At 28.2% G+C, this 17,175-nt stretch overlaps 1 protein-coding gene and 1 long non-coding RNA gene across 4 annotated transcripts; one reads left to right on the top strand and one right to left on the bottom strand.

The window, feature by feature from the left end:
• Window positions 1-1,152: 1,152 nt before the first annotated feature.
• Window positions 1,153-4,958, bottom strand: LOC111307955 (putative serine/threonine-protein kinase WNK9). Of its 2 annotated transcripts, XM_089751388.1 has the most exons (8): window positions 4,760-4,958; window positions 4,444-4,550; window positions 4,251-4,288; window positions 3,901-4,128; window positions 3,532-3,752; window positions 3,222-3,379; window positions 2,695-3,136; window positions 1,153-2,483 (listed from the first exon to the last, which is right to left on the bottom strand). In XM_089751388.1, the coding sequence occupies exons 2-8, from the start codon at window positions 4,546-4,548 to the stop codon at window positions 1,423-1,425; spliced, it is 2,253 nt and encodes a 750-aa protein (XP_089607514.1). In that variant the 5' UTR covers window positions 4,549-4,550; window positions 4,760-4,958; the 3' UTR covers window positions 1,153-1,422. The 2 variants fall into 2 exon arrangements, with proteins under 2 accessions (XP_089607514.1, XP_022762070.1); XM_022906335.2 differs by lacking the exon at window positions 4,760-4,958 and having other exon boundaries at window positions 4,444-4,731.
• Window positions 4,959-13,527: 8,569 nt separating this feature from the next.
• Window positions 13,528-16,818, top strand: LOC111307327 (uncharacterized). Of its 2 annotated transcripts, none has more exons than XR_016332127.1 (3): window positions 13,528-14,079; window positions 14,189-14,339; window positions 16,536-16,818. It is a non-coding gene; the product is annotated as an uncharacterized LOC111307327 (long non-coding RNA). The 2 variants fall into 2 exon arrangements; XR_002692149.2 differs by having other exon boundaries at window positions 13,541-14,079; window positions 14,225-14,339.
• The last annotated feature ends 357 nt before the right edge of the window (window positions 16,819-17,175 follow it).

The following is a 17,175-nucleotide window of genomic DNA, read 5'->3' as shown; positions in this document are numbered from 1 at the left end:
GCACTTTCCCACGACCTAACTTTTCTTGGTCTCGTGGGCAGCTACGATGCAAAATATTAGGTTCATGAAAGTTACAGTTTACTGGAAGTCACAAGTCATAACTCTAAACTAACACTTCATTACTACTGTTTATCAAATTGTTTAATTTACTATTCTTTTTAGCTAAATTTGAATCTTTTATTATTTATGACGTTTTATTTATAATTAAATATATCATAATTTAATTTAATTATTAAAATTAAAGTTTTTATTTTAATTAACAAATTATATGAATGTTGTATCATATGATTGTTGTTAGACTTGAAATTTTTAAATATAATATAATAATATAATATAAAATATATATAAAAATAATATGATTTAAAATTTAAATTAATATCATATAAAAGTTTCGTAAAAACAAAATATTGTATAAATACGAATTATAAAAAAAATTTTATATTCCACATATTTAACCAAAAAATACAAAAACGCATAAAAATACAACAATTGCCAATTTTAATTGTTATTATCTACTAAATATTAATTTACTCTTTTTTTTTAATAAATCTCATAACATCCATTGCATTTGAAGTTGTGGTGTGTCCTAGAATTATTGTGAGCATGCAAGTAGCTGCAATCCACAGTAATTTTACAAAGTATAGACAGGCAGGAAGCTAAACAGCTTGTGGCTGTATACAGTACTGATCATACCATTCAAATATCTAATCAAGTTGGCAAGTTGTGCACGCAGATAATCATAATCACACGACGCCGCAGTTAGGTTAGTGACGTGTTCTTGTTGAACCACTAAAGCCATCATACTTTCTTGGACCATCCTACTTTTTTGTTCTCACAAAATGATCCACAGTCGTGCAATGGTTTACTTTAGAAGGAAAAAAAAAAGTAGGGCCTATGGTGATCGCAATGGACTTCATGGATGATCTGTCATTTGTGGCTGCAGGTTTTTAGGAGCTATAAGACTAATTTGGATAGGTGGGGTTGAAAATTCTGTGGAGGGAATTCGGAGACTGATCCTATAGCTACAACGGACACAATGCAATATTAAATGTACATTGTCATGGGCAGTCGGAAAATTACCCTCCTCAACAGCATTCTTTAAGACATGGCAGATCCTCAGCAGTTGAAATTCTCACAGACAATGCAACAATGTGGATAAGAAGAAATTCCCTTCTGCTTAGATTAGATGAAACTATGTGAAACCTTTCATACTTTAATTTTAGTGGGGTAATGTACAATAACATGATCTTCATTCACTCAAGTGATCCCTCTTGGACACCTACAAGCTGTGAATAGTTATATCTCTCTATGAGTAACAAATATCCATTGCCTTCATTTTAGTTACAGAGTGAGTCGGCCAGTAAATGGCAAGAGGGTGTGGAGTGCAAACCTGGTGAATATAATTAGAAATTTCTGCAACCTCTACACATCTACAGCATCAACTGGAAGGGATGATGCCCTGTGAAGCGGGTGCGGAAGCAATGCTCCTGTGTAGAAACTCTTGGCAGTGGCTAGTGTCTCAGGATTATAAGAACTGTGAATTGCCTCAGAAGTTTGGACTACTTGGCTCGCAAAATTAGCACATTTTTTCTCACCAGCAATAGGAAAATATGGAGGAAGATGCTTTCCTGAGGGTAATGATTTCAGGAGAGGTCCATTGCTTTCTCTCTTAGGGGATGCCAAAATTGAAGATATTGAAGCTTTGTTATCTTTGTCATTCTCCAAGTCGTTGAAACTTTGAGTCGAGCTCAGAGATTTTGGTTTAACTCCTAATTGTTGGTCTCTAAGTTCCCTCAACTGCATTTGATACTTTGCTTTGAGCCATCTTAGTTCTTGCCTAATTTCATTCTCATAATCATCCAAGAAACCAGAATCCACTGATTTGTAGGCAGAGAGAGAGTTCCTAGAATTGGAATCACTTTGATTATCCATGCTTATAATTCTCTCCTCCTTTCCATAAATTGGCTGATCTGATGTCTCATTTGCCTCATCACAGTGGATATCCTTTGGACCTGGTGAACTTAGTTCTGGTCCTTCTCGCTGAGCCCAAATGTCAGCATAATGGATACTACCATCTGATTGGCTTAAGGATGCCTCTACAACCTCTGAAACACATTGTTCCTGCCCTCCGACTTGGTAGGTGATCTCTTCGAAACGACCATGGACAGCAGTACAACCGTGTTTTGAGCACTGAATAACTTGCAGGTTCTTGGCACCTGCACTACTTGATGATAAATAATCTGACAGGTAGCTATTTGAAGCACAACTCTGACAAAAGCTTGAACTTATGCATTGTGAATTTTCATCTATGCTTGATCCCGTCTTCCACTCTGGTACTAAAGAAGCAATTTCACCATCAATCATATCTGCTATTTTTGTGACATCTTGGTCGGTAATATCAAGCTCAGACAACATTTCAGTTGCAACACTTAATGCTGTATCAGACTCAATGTCAAATGGGAAGTAGATGTTTCGAATACAACCTGCATAAAGAATTAAAATTTGCAACAGTAATGCAGAATAGAAGCACAAGTATACAACTAAACCTAGACTTGAAAAAGCACAAAAAATAAAAATTCCGTGGAGTCCAACAGAAATCTAGAGAATTATTCTCTATTTAGTTAATCCTGACAAAGATAGAGAATTTAGGAAACCAAATAGGAATAATGGAAGGAGATAGATCAAAACTCTAACCTTCTTTATCTACAATTCTGAGCCTCAAAAAGATGCCATCATCTTCTCTCATCTTGCCCTTGATTGCAAGTTCAACATCTCCCAAATGCCCATCTACATGACTAGTAAACAAATCGATTTCACCAGTTTCATATTCAAGTGAATTATAGCTCAAATCATTCTCAGGTCCATAACCAAGATAATTGGTGTATCCATTGATCAAAGATCTGTTGTTACTAATGTAAATATCATAAAGAGGTTGTCTCACAAGAGCTCCTGCATCAATGTAGTCTCTTTGGTACTCTATTAGTCTCAAATCAGATCCATAATCATCAATTTGGAGAAAAGGGTCTCTCAGAAGCTCCCTGGCGGTAAGCCTACAGGATACAGTTGCTAAACATTTTTCAACAAATTCTCTAACCTCAGGATCCTTTACCTTGTATAGAGCTTCTGGCTTTTTTCCCTATATCAAATATAAATATGTCAAATCAAGCGCTGGAGATTAGTCAATCTGAGAACAAAAAATTTTGCGAGGTTATGGTTCATACAGAAACAACTTTCTTATAGATCTGAGCAGGATGGGTGCATTCACTGTATGGATATTCAAAAGTGACCATTTCCAGGATGCACATCCCAAAAGAATATATGTCAATTAATTCATTATATTCCTCTTCATACACCTCTGGAGCCATGAACTCTGGTGTTCCTGATCATAATAAAAGGAGAGAAGCAAAAGAATGATCTGACAATGAGGCACCATTGGAGAATTAAGTCTATTATTCAACAAAATGATGCCAACAAAGGGCATATAAACAATAAAATATAAAAGAAGAATTTGCAATTTTTTCATTAACATACCAACACAACAAGCAGCATGGGATTTACGGAGAATTGCAGCCAGGCCAAGATCACCAATTTTGACCTCCCCTTGATTACCATTAACAAAAATGTTATCACACTTGAGATCTCTGTGAATAACAGGGGGGTCATGGCTATGTAGATAGAGAAGTCCTCTCAAAATCTGTCGACACCAATGCTTCACAGCTCTAATATTTACTCTTCTATGTTTTAGCCTAAACCTATACCAAAACATGAATATTAAGGATACCCTCATAAAAAATAAAAATTAAAAAAAAAAGAAGCTAATTTGAAGACTCATTTACCCAAAATAGACAGGAAAACAAGAACAGGATTGACAGAAATTCTATGAGACTACATAATGCTTACTGTCTGAGAGTACCAGAGGTGAACATTTCTGTAACAAAGTTGATGTTCCTGTTAGTAGTATCAACCCAAGAAGTGTAGAATTTCATGATGTTTTCATGTTTCAAGGTTTTGAGGAGGTGAATTTCACAGTATAACCTCTCAAGATCCTCAGAACTTTGCAGGAAATCATGAAGCTTCACCTGATTCCATGCTACCTCAATTCCTTCATACTCATCAAAAGCTTTGTAACTGAAAAATTAAGCAAACCAATAGACACACACACCCACACCATCCAATTAACCAAAAACTTCTTAACACTAAATTATGAATTTACAACTTTAAAATAAAGAGAAACATGAGATAATTCATACACAGTCTTTGAGGCACCTTTGCCAAGGATTTCATTATACTGCAAAAAAATAAATAAATAAAATCAACAAACTTTGGGACTCAAAATCAAAACTTTAATTCCCAGAAAAAGAAAAACGAAGAAAACCAATAAATGTAGAAAGCAAAAACTAATGATTTGCCAAAAAGGGGTTTCAGTTGTATTTAGTTATTTACCCTTCCATATCTTCCAGTAGGATCAACTTCAACAAACTCGGAATAATAAGGTTCCAAGCTTCTAACCCCATCCATTTCTTGTTCAAAGCTTGTTTCACGATTCATTCCTAGTTCCAAAGTTTCAACAATGCTTTTTAAGGAGAGAGGAAGATGAAGAAGAATCACTCCAAAAAAAACAAAAACAATAGTAATAAAATAGGTAAAAGAAAGGAAAGGAAACTAATGATTTTTTTTTAATTTTTTATGTGTGGAGGAAAGCGAAGAGAGCAATGGATATTTCAAAAGGACAAGAGTTAAAGGTTAATTGCCAACTAACTACTGGTAGACAACGAGGCAAAGATTTCACAAGGTTGCCTTTGCCAAAGTTTAGCCCCATTACTGACAGAACCAAACCTCTCCTTTTCAACTCCCTCCTTTCTATGCTACTTTCTATCTTATCACGAGCTGTAAAAGAAAAAAACACAACGCCCCCAACACTGACTCAGACTAGAGTTCAGCCTTGCACTGCAACAGGCAACAGCTTGCAAGACATGGACCAACCAATTTTTTAATTTTTTTGTGGTTTTTGTAGGCCAAGGGGATTTAATTTATGGGTTTTTTTCCATTTTGTTGAAAAAAAAAAAATTGGCCATGGAAATCTTGTGATAGCTTTTTGATTCGAGAATGGTACTTTTAGCAACTATGAATTTTTTCCATACACAAATTCTTTTAATTTGTCCAAAAGGAACCAGCGGGCTGGACCTCCAATCTGTGGCTCTACCCGAAAGAATTTGGTGACACAATTAAATTCATTAATTCTAATTCTCTCATGAATGAATAGTTTCTGTTTTTTTTTTTCTTTTTTTTTTGGATTTTTTTATGCAGAGCATTAAATCTGGTACCTAAATTCCTACCTTATAAGAAGGTTATATTAGATATAGATAAAAAAATAAAAAAAAAAGTAAGGAATAAAAAAATTTTACTAATCAAAATTTGTGACACGATTTTTCTGGTATTCTTCAAGAATTTTTTTCTTGACCTAACTACAAGATGATAAATCTATTTATTTTTCCTTTCAACTTTTGTCCTACCATTTCATTTTTGTCAATAGCTTTTATGATGAATCATAATATTTCAATTGAATTTATTCTTTCAATTAATATTTTACTTATTTTCATCTCTTTTAAAAATTAAAACCTAGGTAAATACTTTATAAATATATGTATAAGAAAAACATATTTCATTTAGCTTTTTAATGTCTATTATAATTAGTTACTTCGGTTTTTCACTAGAAGCTTTAACAATAACTTCAGCTCTATTTATTAATCGGAATAAGATATGACTTATTTGAAAATTAATTGAGTGAGTAAATATTCAAATTTCACACTCGATTTTTTTCCGTTAGATCAAATCTAAAATGTTTTTTGCATAAAAAGTTCAAAAAAATTTTCAAGTAGTTGATAAAATCATCCAAGAAACTATTTCATTTATAAATTTTTTTATTGAAATTTAGAATTTTGCTAAGTCAATATTTTAAATTTGATAATTAGATTTGATAATTTTAAATATAATGGTATGATATTAAAAATATATAAAAATAATATAATTTAAAATTTAAATAAAAATTTTATATAAATTTAAAAAAATAAAAAATTTAATTCATAATTTAATATAATAATTTTTGTTCTTTAGACATATTTAATATAGAATAAATATAATACTAATAAGCAAATTATCAACTCTATTATAATCAAAATTAAGCATCTATAGCGGCAGTTGGATAAACTAGGAAAGGGGGTTTTATTGTTATTATTATTGTAATTATTATTAATATATGGTGGTTTGATTTTAAATAACTTTAATTACAGTGTTCAAATAGTTTGTGGATAAAATTTTGTTTGGTGATTGTCGTGGTACGGAAGAAATACGGAAAATATTTGTGGTTGAGGTCAGCCTAATTAATTGTGAGACTGGCCCAAAATCAGAGCTTACTGATTCGGGGAAAGAAAAAGAATCTAAAATATCTTGTAGTGCAAATCTTGTAAAAATTTAAGAATAAAAGAGTTTATTTTATCTTTAAGAGTTTATATTATTTTTAAAGTTAAGGTAAATCATTAATTTATAAAAAAAATTTATAAATTTTTAAATTGTCTATCAATAAAAAAATCGAAAAAATTTAAATATAAATATTTTACATATAATTTTTAAATTTTAATTACTTACACTAATCGTATTGATTATTCTATAAAATTTCATACCATAATAAAGCTGCCTCTGCCTGACTTAGTTATATATTATTATAATTACGTTGGTTTTAATAAATCTCTGTCCTCTTATAAATGCACAGTCTTTTGTTTGGTTTACGAAATTTATAATATAAGCTAATGTACCACGTGCCTAGTGAGTGGGACGCGTCCCTAGGCTTTCCCACTTTTTTTTTTGTTTTTTTATGATTTTTTTAATTCATCTCACTTTATTCATCTTTAAATTTTTATATAAAGGAAGACGTATTTTAAAAATAAAAAAATATTATAGATTCTAAAATTTGTTTGGTATTATTATTTTTAAAATATCATATAATAATAACAACACATTAAAGTTTATATTTTATATTTTGAGATCGATTGTATGAAAAATTAAATAAAAAAAATAGATTAGATTGTAATTTAAATTTTTTTACACTACTTATTTATATAAAAAACAATCTTTTCATTTAATTTCTTTATCATCATATCATTTTTTATTAGTTACATACATATTTTTTATGATTAATCTTTAAATATTTTAATCTCTCATAAATCTAAAGACTCAATTATTTTAATTGATGCACAACTAAACTTATGTTTCATATATCCAAACTATTACAAATTATTCTTTCTCATCTTCTTTTCAATTCAAACTATTCCTAATTTTTTTGAATCTTTTTATTTTTTATTTTATTTTATTTTAATTTTACCACAAATTCATCTAAGTATTCTCATTTCTACTATGTTCATTTTCTTCTTATATTGATTTTTAACGGCCAATAATCAATTTCATATAATAATATAAGCCTTACAATTATTTTATACAGTTTTACTTTTTAATTTTAAAATGCATATTGCGATCACATAAAATATCTAGCGTACCTCGTCACCTTATCTATCTTGTTTGAATCATGTGCTTGACATTTAATTCTATTTCAATACCACTATGAATAAATAATCTCAAATATCAAAACTAAACACTCTTTAAAAAACTATATAAATATAAACTTTTAAAAGAAATATTTTGAAAAGTTTGAAAATCAAAATTTACAAATTTTATTATTAAAATTTTTATAGCTTTGTGATGTTGTTAAAATAATTATTAATATTGGTAGAGTAGAAATGTCAAAGCTTGAAAGAATGGATTAGTGGAGGTGAAAATGTGAAAAGAAAATAAATTTTAAATGTGCTCATAAGATAAAAAAAAAAGTGAGAGAGAAAAAAAAGTAATGATTACTAATTTTCACACTTATTTAAAAAAAATAAATCATTCTAAATTAAAAAAAATGAAAATGAGGCAAAATAAGGAAGATGTGGGTTAAATGTGCGAGTATTCATGATTTATTACATCTTATCTTTTTATTTTTTTCATAACGTGTAATTTTGAAAACTCAATTACTAAACACAAAAAATAAAGTCTTTTTTTTTTTTTTGTTATGATAGCCACTGAATTGAATATATCTTTTTTAGAGAAATCATAAGCTTAATATGAGTTCTTTAAAAAAGAAAGGTTATAGTTTATATTTCAAAATTGAGTTAAAAAATATAAGTATATGTGAGAAAGTTATTAGTATCTCGCAATGTTATTTAAAATATGATTTCAATTAATTTTATATTATCTTAAAATTATTTTAATTAAAATATTATTTTATTCTTTATTAAATTTTATTAGTCAAAATATTGGATAAAATGTAAGTTGTCTCCATCGTTTTTGAAGAATTTTTAAAATTTTCTCACCTTAAAAAATATTTAAAAATATTCATTCATTCTCTTTAAAAGGTTTTATCATCAAATTAACTAAATATTTTATGGAAAAAGTTTAGTTTTTCTAATGATTTAATTTTTATTATTTTTTCTTATTTTTCATTTTTATTTTATACTGAAAGTTTATCTAAATTTTTCATTATTTTGACAAAATTAATAAATACTTTCTCACCTAAAAATTTCTTAAAAAATCACTCTTTCATGATTTTTTAGAATTTTATCATCAAAGTTATTTTTTTTATTTTTTATGAAAAGAAGATTTAAAGTTTATTTAATTTTTAATTACTTAATTTTTATTTTATTAGTTTTAATTTTTCACTTTTATTTTTATATTTTTATTATTGTTCGAAAAAACATTTCTTTTATTAATCTTGAAATATTATCTAAGTTATCCATCATTCAAGAAAAACTTAGAAAAATTTCTCACATAAAAATTTTTAAAAAATCAACTATTAGTGACTTTGAGAATTTTATCATTGGATTTATTTCAAAAGTTTTATTAAATTTACACGGTACGAATAACAAAAAATACTTATGCAAAAAAATTAAATCAGAAATTAGTTCTTATAACTAACCCATATGTTTTAGTTTTTTTTAATTTTTTTTATGTTTTCAAACAATTAAAATATGTTTCTAATTTTAAGGAATAAATAAACATGCTTGTGATTTAAATAAATAAACGTGTTTCTATTTTTAGAAAAAAATTTCACCTAAAGATTTTCATGAAAATCACCACTTGTGATTATCTTTTAATTCCATCATAGAGGAAATTTTTACTCACTTTTAAAACTTAATTAAATTACATGATATTAGTAAATATTCTAATTAAACTAAGGTAAATAAAATTTATCATATTTGAATTTTTATTGTATTCTCTATAAATTATTTTATAGTTTATATTACTAATAGTTAAAATATTTTCTAAAAATATGCATGATAAAAAATAAATGAATAATAATAGAAAACTAAAAAAAATGAAAAAGAATTAAAAATCTAAAATTTGGGCTAGAAAACAAATTGAATTTGGGTTGCGTTAATTTTTAGGCATGATTTGATTATTGGACTAGGTTGATATTTCAAGCCCAAAGCTGAAGAAAAAAACATGGATCGAGAACCTATTTGCTACTAGAACGGTTGAGATTCAAGTGAAACTCCAAAAAGCGATGTCATTTTGTTTTTACTATATAATTTCAAAATTTAGGTTTATTTCTTATTTTCATTTCCTTTTCTCTTTAAGCCAATTTGCTCCAACTTTTTTAGAAATATCAAAACACAAAGAATAAAACCATCAGAATCTTCAAAAAACCTAGATTCTAGTGGGTTACCTAGAATCCAACAATTGAAACCGTCAAAGGTTGTCTGAAAATTCTAGTGAAAAAAATTCAAAACCTCTAAAACCCAGAAAATGATCGCCCTTGACCATTGGTGACTATCGCTGTCAACCATTAACCTCCATTATTCGATCACTAGAACACCAAAACAGAACCTTTTTCGACTCACAACCCCTTTTCCTCTTTCACGATTTAGATTTTTCAAAATCTCATTTTGAAAATTGTTTTTATAAAGCTTAAACCTCCTTTTTATGTTTTGTATTTCCCAAATTAAAAATACTCTTTAAAGATTATTTATTTAAATTTAAATAAAAATTTAATTATTGTTTTTGAAATGATTTTATTCATCTTGTATTCAATACAATTTTAATAATATTGATTTTAAAAAATAAATAACTAGAGAAAAATATGTGGTCAGAACAAGTTTTTTCAACATTGAATTAAATTTATTTATTTTTATTGATTTATAAATTTTTAATATTTAAATTTTATATGGTCAAATTTTTTTTTGAGTTTAATCTAATAGATCAAATAAAATTTAAATCTAAATTTTTTTAAAAATTATTTTAAATTTTTACCAGAGAATATATGAGTTGTCAGATAATTGCACAACAAATAACTTTGGAAATTCACCATAATTTTTATTCATTGATTTAGATGATGAATTTTATATGTATAGAAAGATACGTAAGTCTAATTTTATATGAATTTTTAAATAAGTCTTGATTTGAATTTATATAATTCAAAATATAGTCAAATTAGTAAATAGAGCAAAATTTAAGGTAGTTGATTGGCATATGAAGGAATGATTGCTATTCATCCAAAATCACCCCAAATGCAAAATTAGCATGACCTGATCGATCTCCTAAGAAAATTGATCAATCCTTAATAAGCAATGGTCAAAATCTTAATGAAATTTAAGAATTAATCAATCCTCTAACTTATCCTATCAATCTTCTCGTCTAAGATAATTTCTAACGACTAATTTTTCAAGAGATAAACATCTAATTTCATTTGCAACTCAATCCCAATGGCTCTAATTTTTCTCTCTATGAGGAGGCTTTTCAACACCCATGTACAAGGAAGAGACATGAAAGAAAGTTCATAAAGCCATATCTTCAAATTCTCCAAGAAAATTAAAAGTAACAAAAGAGTTTAGAGCTTAAATTTCATATTCATTGCAAATATTGTATCTAAATCATTTAGTCACTCATTTTGTACTTAATTAGACAAATACTAAATCTTTTAAAAGTGTCTTTAATTTGCAAAAATTAGAGCTTAATTGTAATTAAGAGATGTGATACACTACAAGAAAACAGTTTTTCAGCGACAGAAAATTATCAATGAAAATTTTTTGTCACCAAAAGGTGGTGTTACCTAAGGAGGGCAATGCTAGGGGCAACTGCTCTAACACGCATCTTTAAACACTCGTACTTTTAGACAACAACGTAAAACTCATTTTAAAAGTTAAATCTAAGTGCCAGTTGTGCTGTAAACTCTCTTACTTGAATTCTGGAGTTGCACTTGCACATAATTGAAGGTTTTTTTTTTTTTTTTTTAACTTTTGGATTAGTCAAATCTCTTTATTTCATTTTTCAAATTAAAAATCCCTTTTTGTTCTGCTATCTTTTTTCTCTTTATTTGGCTTGTATGGTTAAGAGTTTGTTTCTGATCTGCACTGTTTAAACTTTAAAGTTCTAATCTTTATGAAAAAGCTTCAAAATCCATTTGTCAAATGGTTATTCCGATTTGAATTGTGTCGTGTTTTGGCTCTTCAACTAATTGGGTTTTTTAAGCTTCATCGTTTTATCTCTGTACAAGGTTTCACCACTTTCTTATTTTATTTTTCCTACACTTAATATAATTTCTCTTTGACTAGTAGATGTTTCAATAGTGAAGATTGCGAAGGAAGTATTAAGCTTGGGAAGCATGAAAGTTGGAATCAATATGACTTGACGAGTTACTGAGTCAATCGGTAAGTGAGCTAAGTTTGAGAGCCATAGAATCAGTTTTCCTAATCCTTTATTATTTTCATGTTTTAAAATTTTAACCAGTGGAAATTTTTTCTCTTGAAGGTTCTGCAACATGATTAGGAATCCCTTAACTATTCTTGAAATTAACCTCTCCCACAATTAGAGTTGGCATCGGGTCGGGTTCGAAGCGAATTTTGTTCGTCTCGAATCCAACCCGACTTTATATGTTATTAAACTCGAACCTAATTTTACTCGAAATTTTTTTTATTTTTTTATATCCGGATCCGATCCGACCCAATATTATATAAACCGTAATCGATTGGACCCGAATTAATAAAATATTATTTTTTTAAATATAAAATATTATTTTTTAAATATAAATATTTAAAAATTTCATTATATAAATATATATATAAATAAAAATTTAAATAATTAATTAAAAATAATTTTTTATATAGTATCGGATCAGGTTTGTCTAAAATCTGAACCCGACTAGACTTCGATTACTTTTTAATCTTATCCGATCTGACCTAAAACTCAAATTTCAAAAAAAAAAACGATCCTATAAAATCGGATCGAATCGGATCAAAACTCGTCGGAAACGGATTGGATTACCGACCCTACTCATAATGAGTGCATATGAATAAATTTTGAAGTCAATTAACCTTCTATGGCAAAAACCCTGACAGATTAAGATACTTAGAAGAAAAAACATCAATTTTTCAATAAAAACCTTGTCAAAGATTGATAATTAAAAATATCTCTTTGCCTCAATTGTCTAATTTGATTTACCTATTAAGTTTTCATATTCAAAACCAAGCTTTATGGAAATGATGGAGAAAAAGTATTATTTGGAAAATAAAAGAAAATCTTTAGTGAATATCTATAGCTTTTTTTTTTATATTTATTTAAAGACTAGAGCTCATTAATCTTTCTTGTTACGTTGAGACTTCAGTCTTCACTTAAAATGGAAAACAAATTTGGCAAGAAAGAATAACAAAAAAGTTTGACAAGAAAGAAAAGGGGAATCGAAAAATAGCAGTTGCCGGTTAAAACTTAATTTATATGACGTGGCTTGATAAAGTCACGAGTATTTAAAAGCGTTTAACAAAACGATTGCAGCTAGCATTTTTCTACCGAAGGTTTAGGTGAACTATTATTTTATTTTTAGTGATAAAGTTAACAAAAATTATTGAAGAAAATTAATTTCACCGCTAAATATTGATGCTAATGTTATGGGAATGGCACTAATATTAGCATCGCTAATATCAATTAATTAAAGATATTAATTTTACTCATATTTAATAAAAAAATTAATTTTTTATTTAAAAAAATATGGGAATAGAGATAAAAATATGTATTATATTATTAATATGAGAATAAAAATATATAATATAATATATATATGATTTTAAATTTTTATTAAATATGAGTATAAAGATAAAAATAGATAATATAATATTTGTTTCATACTTGTACCTTATATATATTTATATATATTTAATAAATAAATTTTTTATTAAATAATATAAATTATTATTTTAGATTAATTAAAATTAATATATTTTTATAAAAAATATATTAATATGCAAAATAAAAAAAATTAAAAAATAATTTTTTATTTTATTTTTTAAAAAGTTATAGGAATATTGAATTAAACACTCATGTGAATGAGGATGAGAATGAAAATAGAGATAAATTTAAAATATTAATTAAATATAGATAAAAAATAATATAATATAAAAATTTAAGAATGAAGAATGCAATACTTTATCCATGCCCTTCTCCTTGACGGACAAATTTTAACGATGGAAAAATTTTGTTGCTAATGCCACTTAATTTCGACAGAATCTAATGTCGAAAAATTTCGGTCATTAATTCTTTATTTCTTTTAGAAAACAATTTTAATTCTTTTAGAATTAAATAAAGACTTAAGGACCGAACATTAGCGACAGAAATATTACGTCGCTAATTGAGAGTTGAAGGAACCAACGACGAAAATCTGTAGCTAAGTTCTAATTTTTCCTTCTCTCTCCTCATTTCCCTGTTTTCTTCTTCCCCTTTCTCTCCCGACCCCCTCGACCCTCCGGCAGAAAACCCCGCGCCCCCTCTTCAACCAAGGCCCACGCTCCAGCCCCGACAACGGAGAGGTCCGGTTGTCGTCAGCCCAACGTCCGGTGACCCCTTATCCCCTTCCCTTTTCACCCTTCATTTCCTTGGCCGATCCCTTTTCGACGAAAAATAGTTCGACTCTCCCAGGTTTCCATTCTTAATCCTAAGACTCCGCCCAACAGTCTTGTCCGCATGTTGGGAAATGAAGTCTATGTCGGTGCTTACAAGTTTGTAAGTTTCTAATCCTTTTCTCAAACTTTTAGCTGTTAAGTTTTGTCCTTTCTTTCTTTTCTTTTTTTTTTTATATCTTTTTTAAGAACGTGAAATTAACGGGTTCCAGGACAGACTTCATGAACTGAACCTTTTTGTGAAATAGATCCTAATCGAGGTATGGATTGTTCATCCCAGAAAAGGAGAAGCGGCGTAGGACGGATGATGAAGATGTGGATCCCATGGATTTGGTTGAAATTGTTACTTTGACAGATTTCAAGGTATTACTACTTTGATCTAAAGGCAAAGGCCAGTTTTTGTAATTATTGTTTAATTTCTTTGTGGAATGAAAGGGAGTACAAGTGTTTTCATTTTGGGTTTAAGGCTACTGGCTTATGGGTAGGATGAAATATGAAAGTAAATTAAATTTAACTGATAATTCTATCTTTTCTCATCAATTCAATTAAAGAAAATTTTATGATTTTCATTTCGTAGATATTTGGAAAAAAATCACATTCTATCATCAGTGTGTTAATAATTAGGACAACTTTCATATTCCTTCATATATTTTATTTTGATATATATCAATCCTTTACATTAATAGAGTAAAGATTTCCAATTATTTACTTGTTCTTATTATAATTAAGCTGCTGGAATTTTGTAAAATATGAAAGATTAAAGCAACATTTGTTTAGGATTTTGTGAACATGATAAACTTTATAGGCACATTTTCGGGCTTCTAATCCTGAGAAATTATGGATTAGAGTATGTTGCCATTTTTTGTTGTACAAGTATATAAGTAATTATACAAAATTTGGTAGAGATGATGAATGATCATCACAGAATTATTTGTATTTTGTATTGATTGATCCATTGATCATCGCCCTTTTTCTTTTTTATTATTTCCTCATAAAACCTTGTTTTATAGTACAGATGATCAATGCAACTTGTCTTCATGAATTCTTGTACTGTCTTTCAATATTGTTGTTGATTGTCTGTGATTTTGCCAGTTGTTGATTATTTGTTACAAGTCCTGTTTTTCTGTATTGTCTTGTTTTGTGCTTTTAATTAAATTTCATCCCACCTCCTACGTATATACTACTTGTAGCATTTTTAGCTTTGGGCTGCACCAAAAAATTAAGTGGTTGCACTTTGTAAACATTTATTTTCAACTTTGGAAAGGCTTGTTTAGCAAATTGCAGATTAAACTTTCACCATATTGTTTGATTCCCAAGTTTGCTTGATCATTCATTAAGTAAATCCCAAATATATAGTTTAGGGAAGAGTTGTTCAGTCTACCACACCATTTTATAAGTCATTTATTTGTAAATTTATTGTCAATGTGAAATTCTAACACTCACTTTTCTTGTCCTTAGTAGAGCCCAACAATTGATTATCACTATTTACCTTTGATGTTTCTAAAACTCACACATATAATTATGTTAATATTTTAACAATTATATATAAAATTGGCTTTTGGTCATAGTCCTATACAAGATGATGAAGTCATGTGTAGAGATGATGTACCTATATTGAGAAAGATGACAGTGCAAACAAGAAGCAAGTAAAGAAGCTAGTTCTATTCTGTGGTAATGATTTCTTAGGCTTGAAGTCGCATCCAACAATAGCAAAAGCTATTGCTAAGGTATTCTAAATAATTGATCAATTCTTCTCAAAAGAAAAAAGAATATCTTCTTGATAATAAGCTGATTATATGATTTCTAAGAACTTCTTTCTTTAAACAAAATCAGGCTGCCAAGGAACATAGAATGGGTCCTATTGGTTCTACATTTATTTGTGGATACACCAATTATCACAGATCTTTGAAATCTAACTTGGCAGACTTATTGAAGAAAGACGTAACAAACTGCTTGCACCATGTAAATATAATGCTTTGAGGTTATGTTTGGTGTGTAGGATGATGGATAGGATAAGATAGGATGATAATTATTTTATATCATGTTTGGTTTATATTTAAAGAAAGGGATAGGATTACAAGGAAGATTAATCATCATCTTGGCATAGGATGATTCAATCCTCTCAAAATGGTGAGGATTATTTTTAACACATGGGATTGAACTTATATATCTTATTATACCTTTAAAAATTACATTCATATTTTAAATTATATAAATTTTGAGAAGGGATAATTTTGACCACTAAATAAAATTATTCTATTTTAATCCTTGTATAATCATACATACGCTTCTTGTTTTGGTGTCTAAGAGTTTTGTTTTGTATTCATACTTTTGTTGCTTTTATCTGATTCTGATAAGTTGGATGGTTGCTACCAATAAAATCTATTATTTCAAAATTTTAGACAGTTAAATTCCTTTTTAACTTGTCTATACTGTTTATCTAGGGTATGCTTTCAGTTTGTCACTGTGCTTTATTGTTTGGAGGTGCTCTACTTAATAGTATAATGTTTATCTAGAGTATATTGCTTGAAAAGTAACTCAGAGTTTTTCTGCTTCAAGATTGCTTGTTCACAGTTGGAGAAGCTTGAAAATGGATGGAGTCATTTGATCATGCCAAGCAACGTGTACAAGGAAGTCAGTTAAAATGCTTTGATTAAAAAATGCTTTAATTCATATATGTGGTTGTGTTCTTAGAATTGATGTTTAAGGAAGAGTATCATCATTTTGCTAACACATTTGAGTATTGGTGGACTTATGGTTTGATATTGGATTCAAGTTTGTAATAATATTGTAAAACCTTACTTTATTTTTTGATAAATGAAATGAATAATTTTATTTATTATATGTTTAGCCATTTAAATATATTTAAAAAAAAAACATTTTCACACAAGGTTTTTTTTTTTTTTTTTTGGCAAAAAACATCATTGTGTGAAAAAAGATTGATCTTCTCTTAAAGGAATCACCTTTCACCAAGATATTTTTTTGTATGGAAAATGCATTTTGCGTGAAAGAAGATCGGTCCTTATTCATTGCAGAAAAAAAAAATTATTGACAGATTTAAGTTTATTAGTGACCAAATTTTTGTCGCTAAAACTTTTTATTGATGAAAATATTTTATCGTTAATAATTTTTATTGACAAATTTTTTTGAAATAATTCAATTCAATAAATATAAAAATACTTTTAGCGATAGATTTATA

Source organism: Durio zibethinus, chromosome 22, assembly GCF_047325235.1.
Source record: "Durio zibethinus cultivar Kanyao isolate XHJ-2024 chromosome 22, ASM4732523v1, whole genome shotgun sequence".
NCBI lineage: Eukaryota > Viridiplantae > Streptophyta > Magnoliopsida > Malvales > Malvaceae > Durio > Durio zibethinus.
Note: the sequence above shows the minus strand (reverse complement) of the source record. Positions and strands in the feature narration are given on the sequence as shown.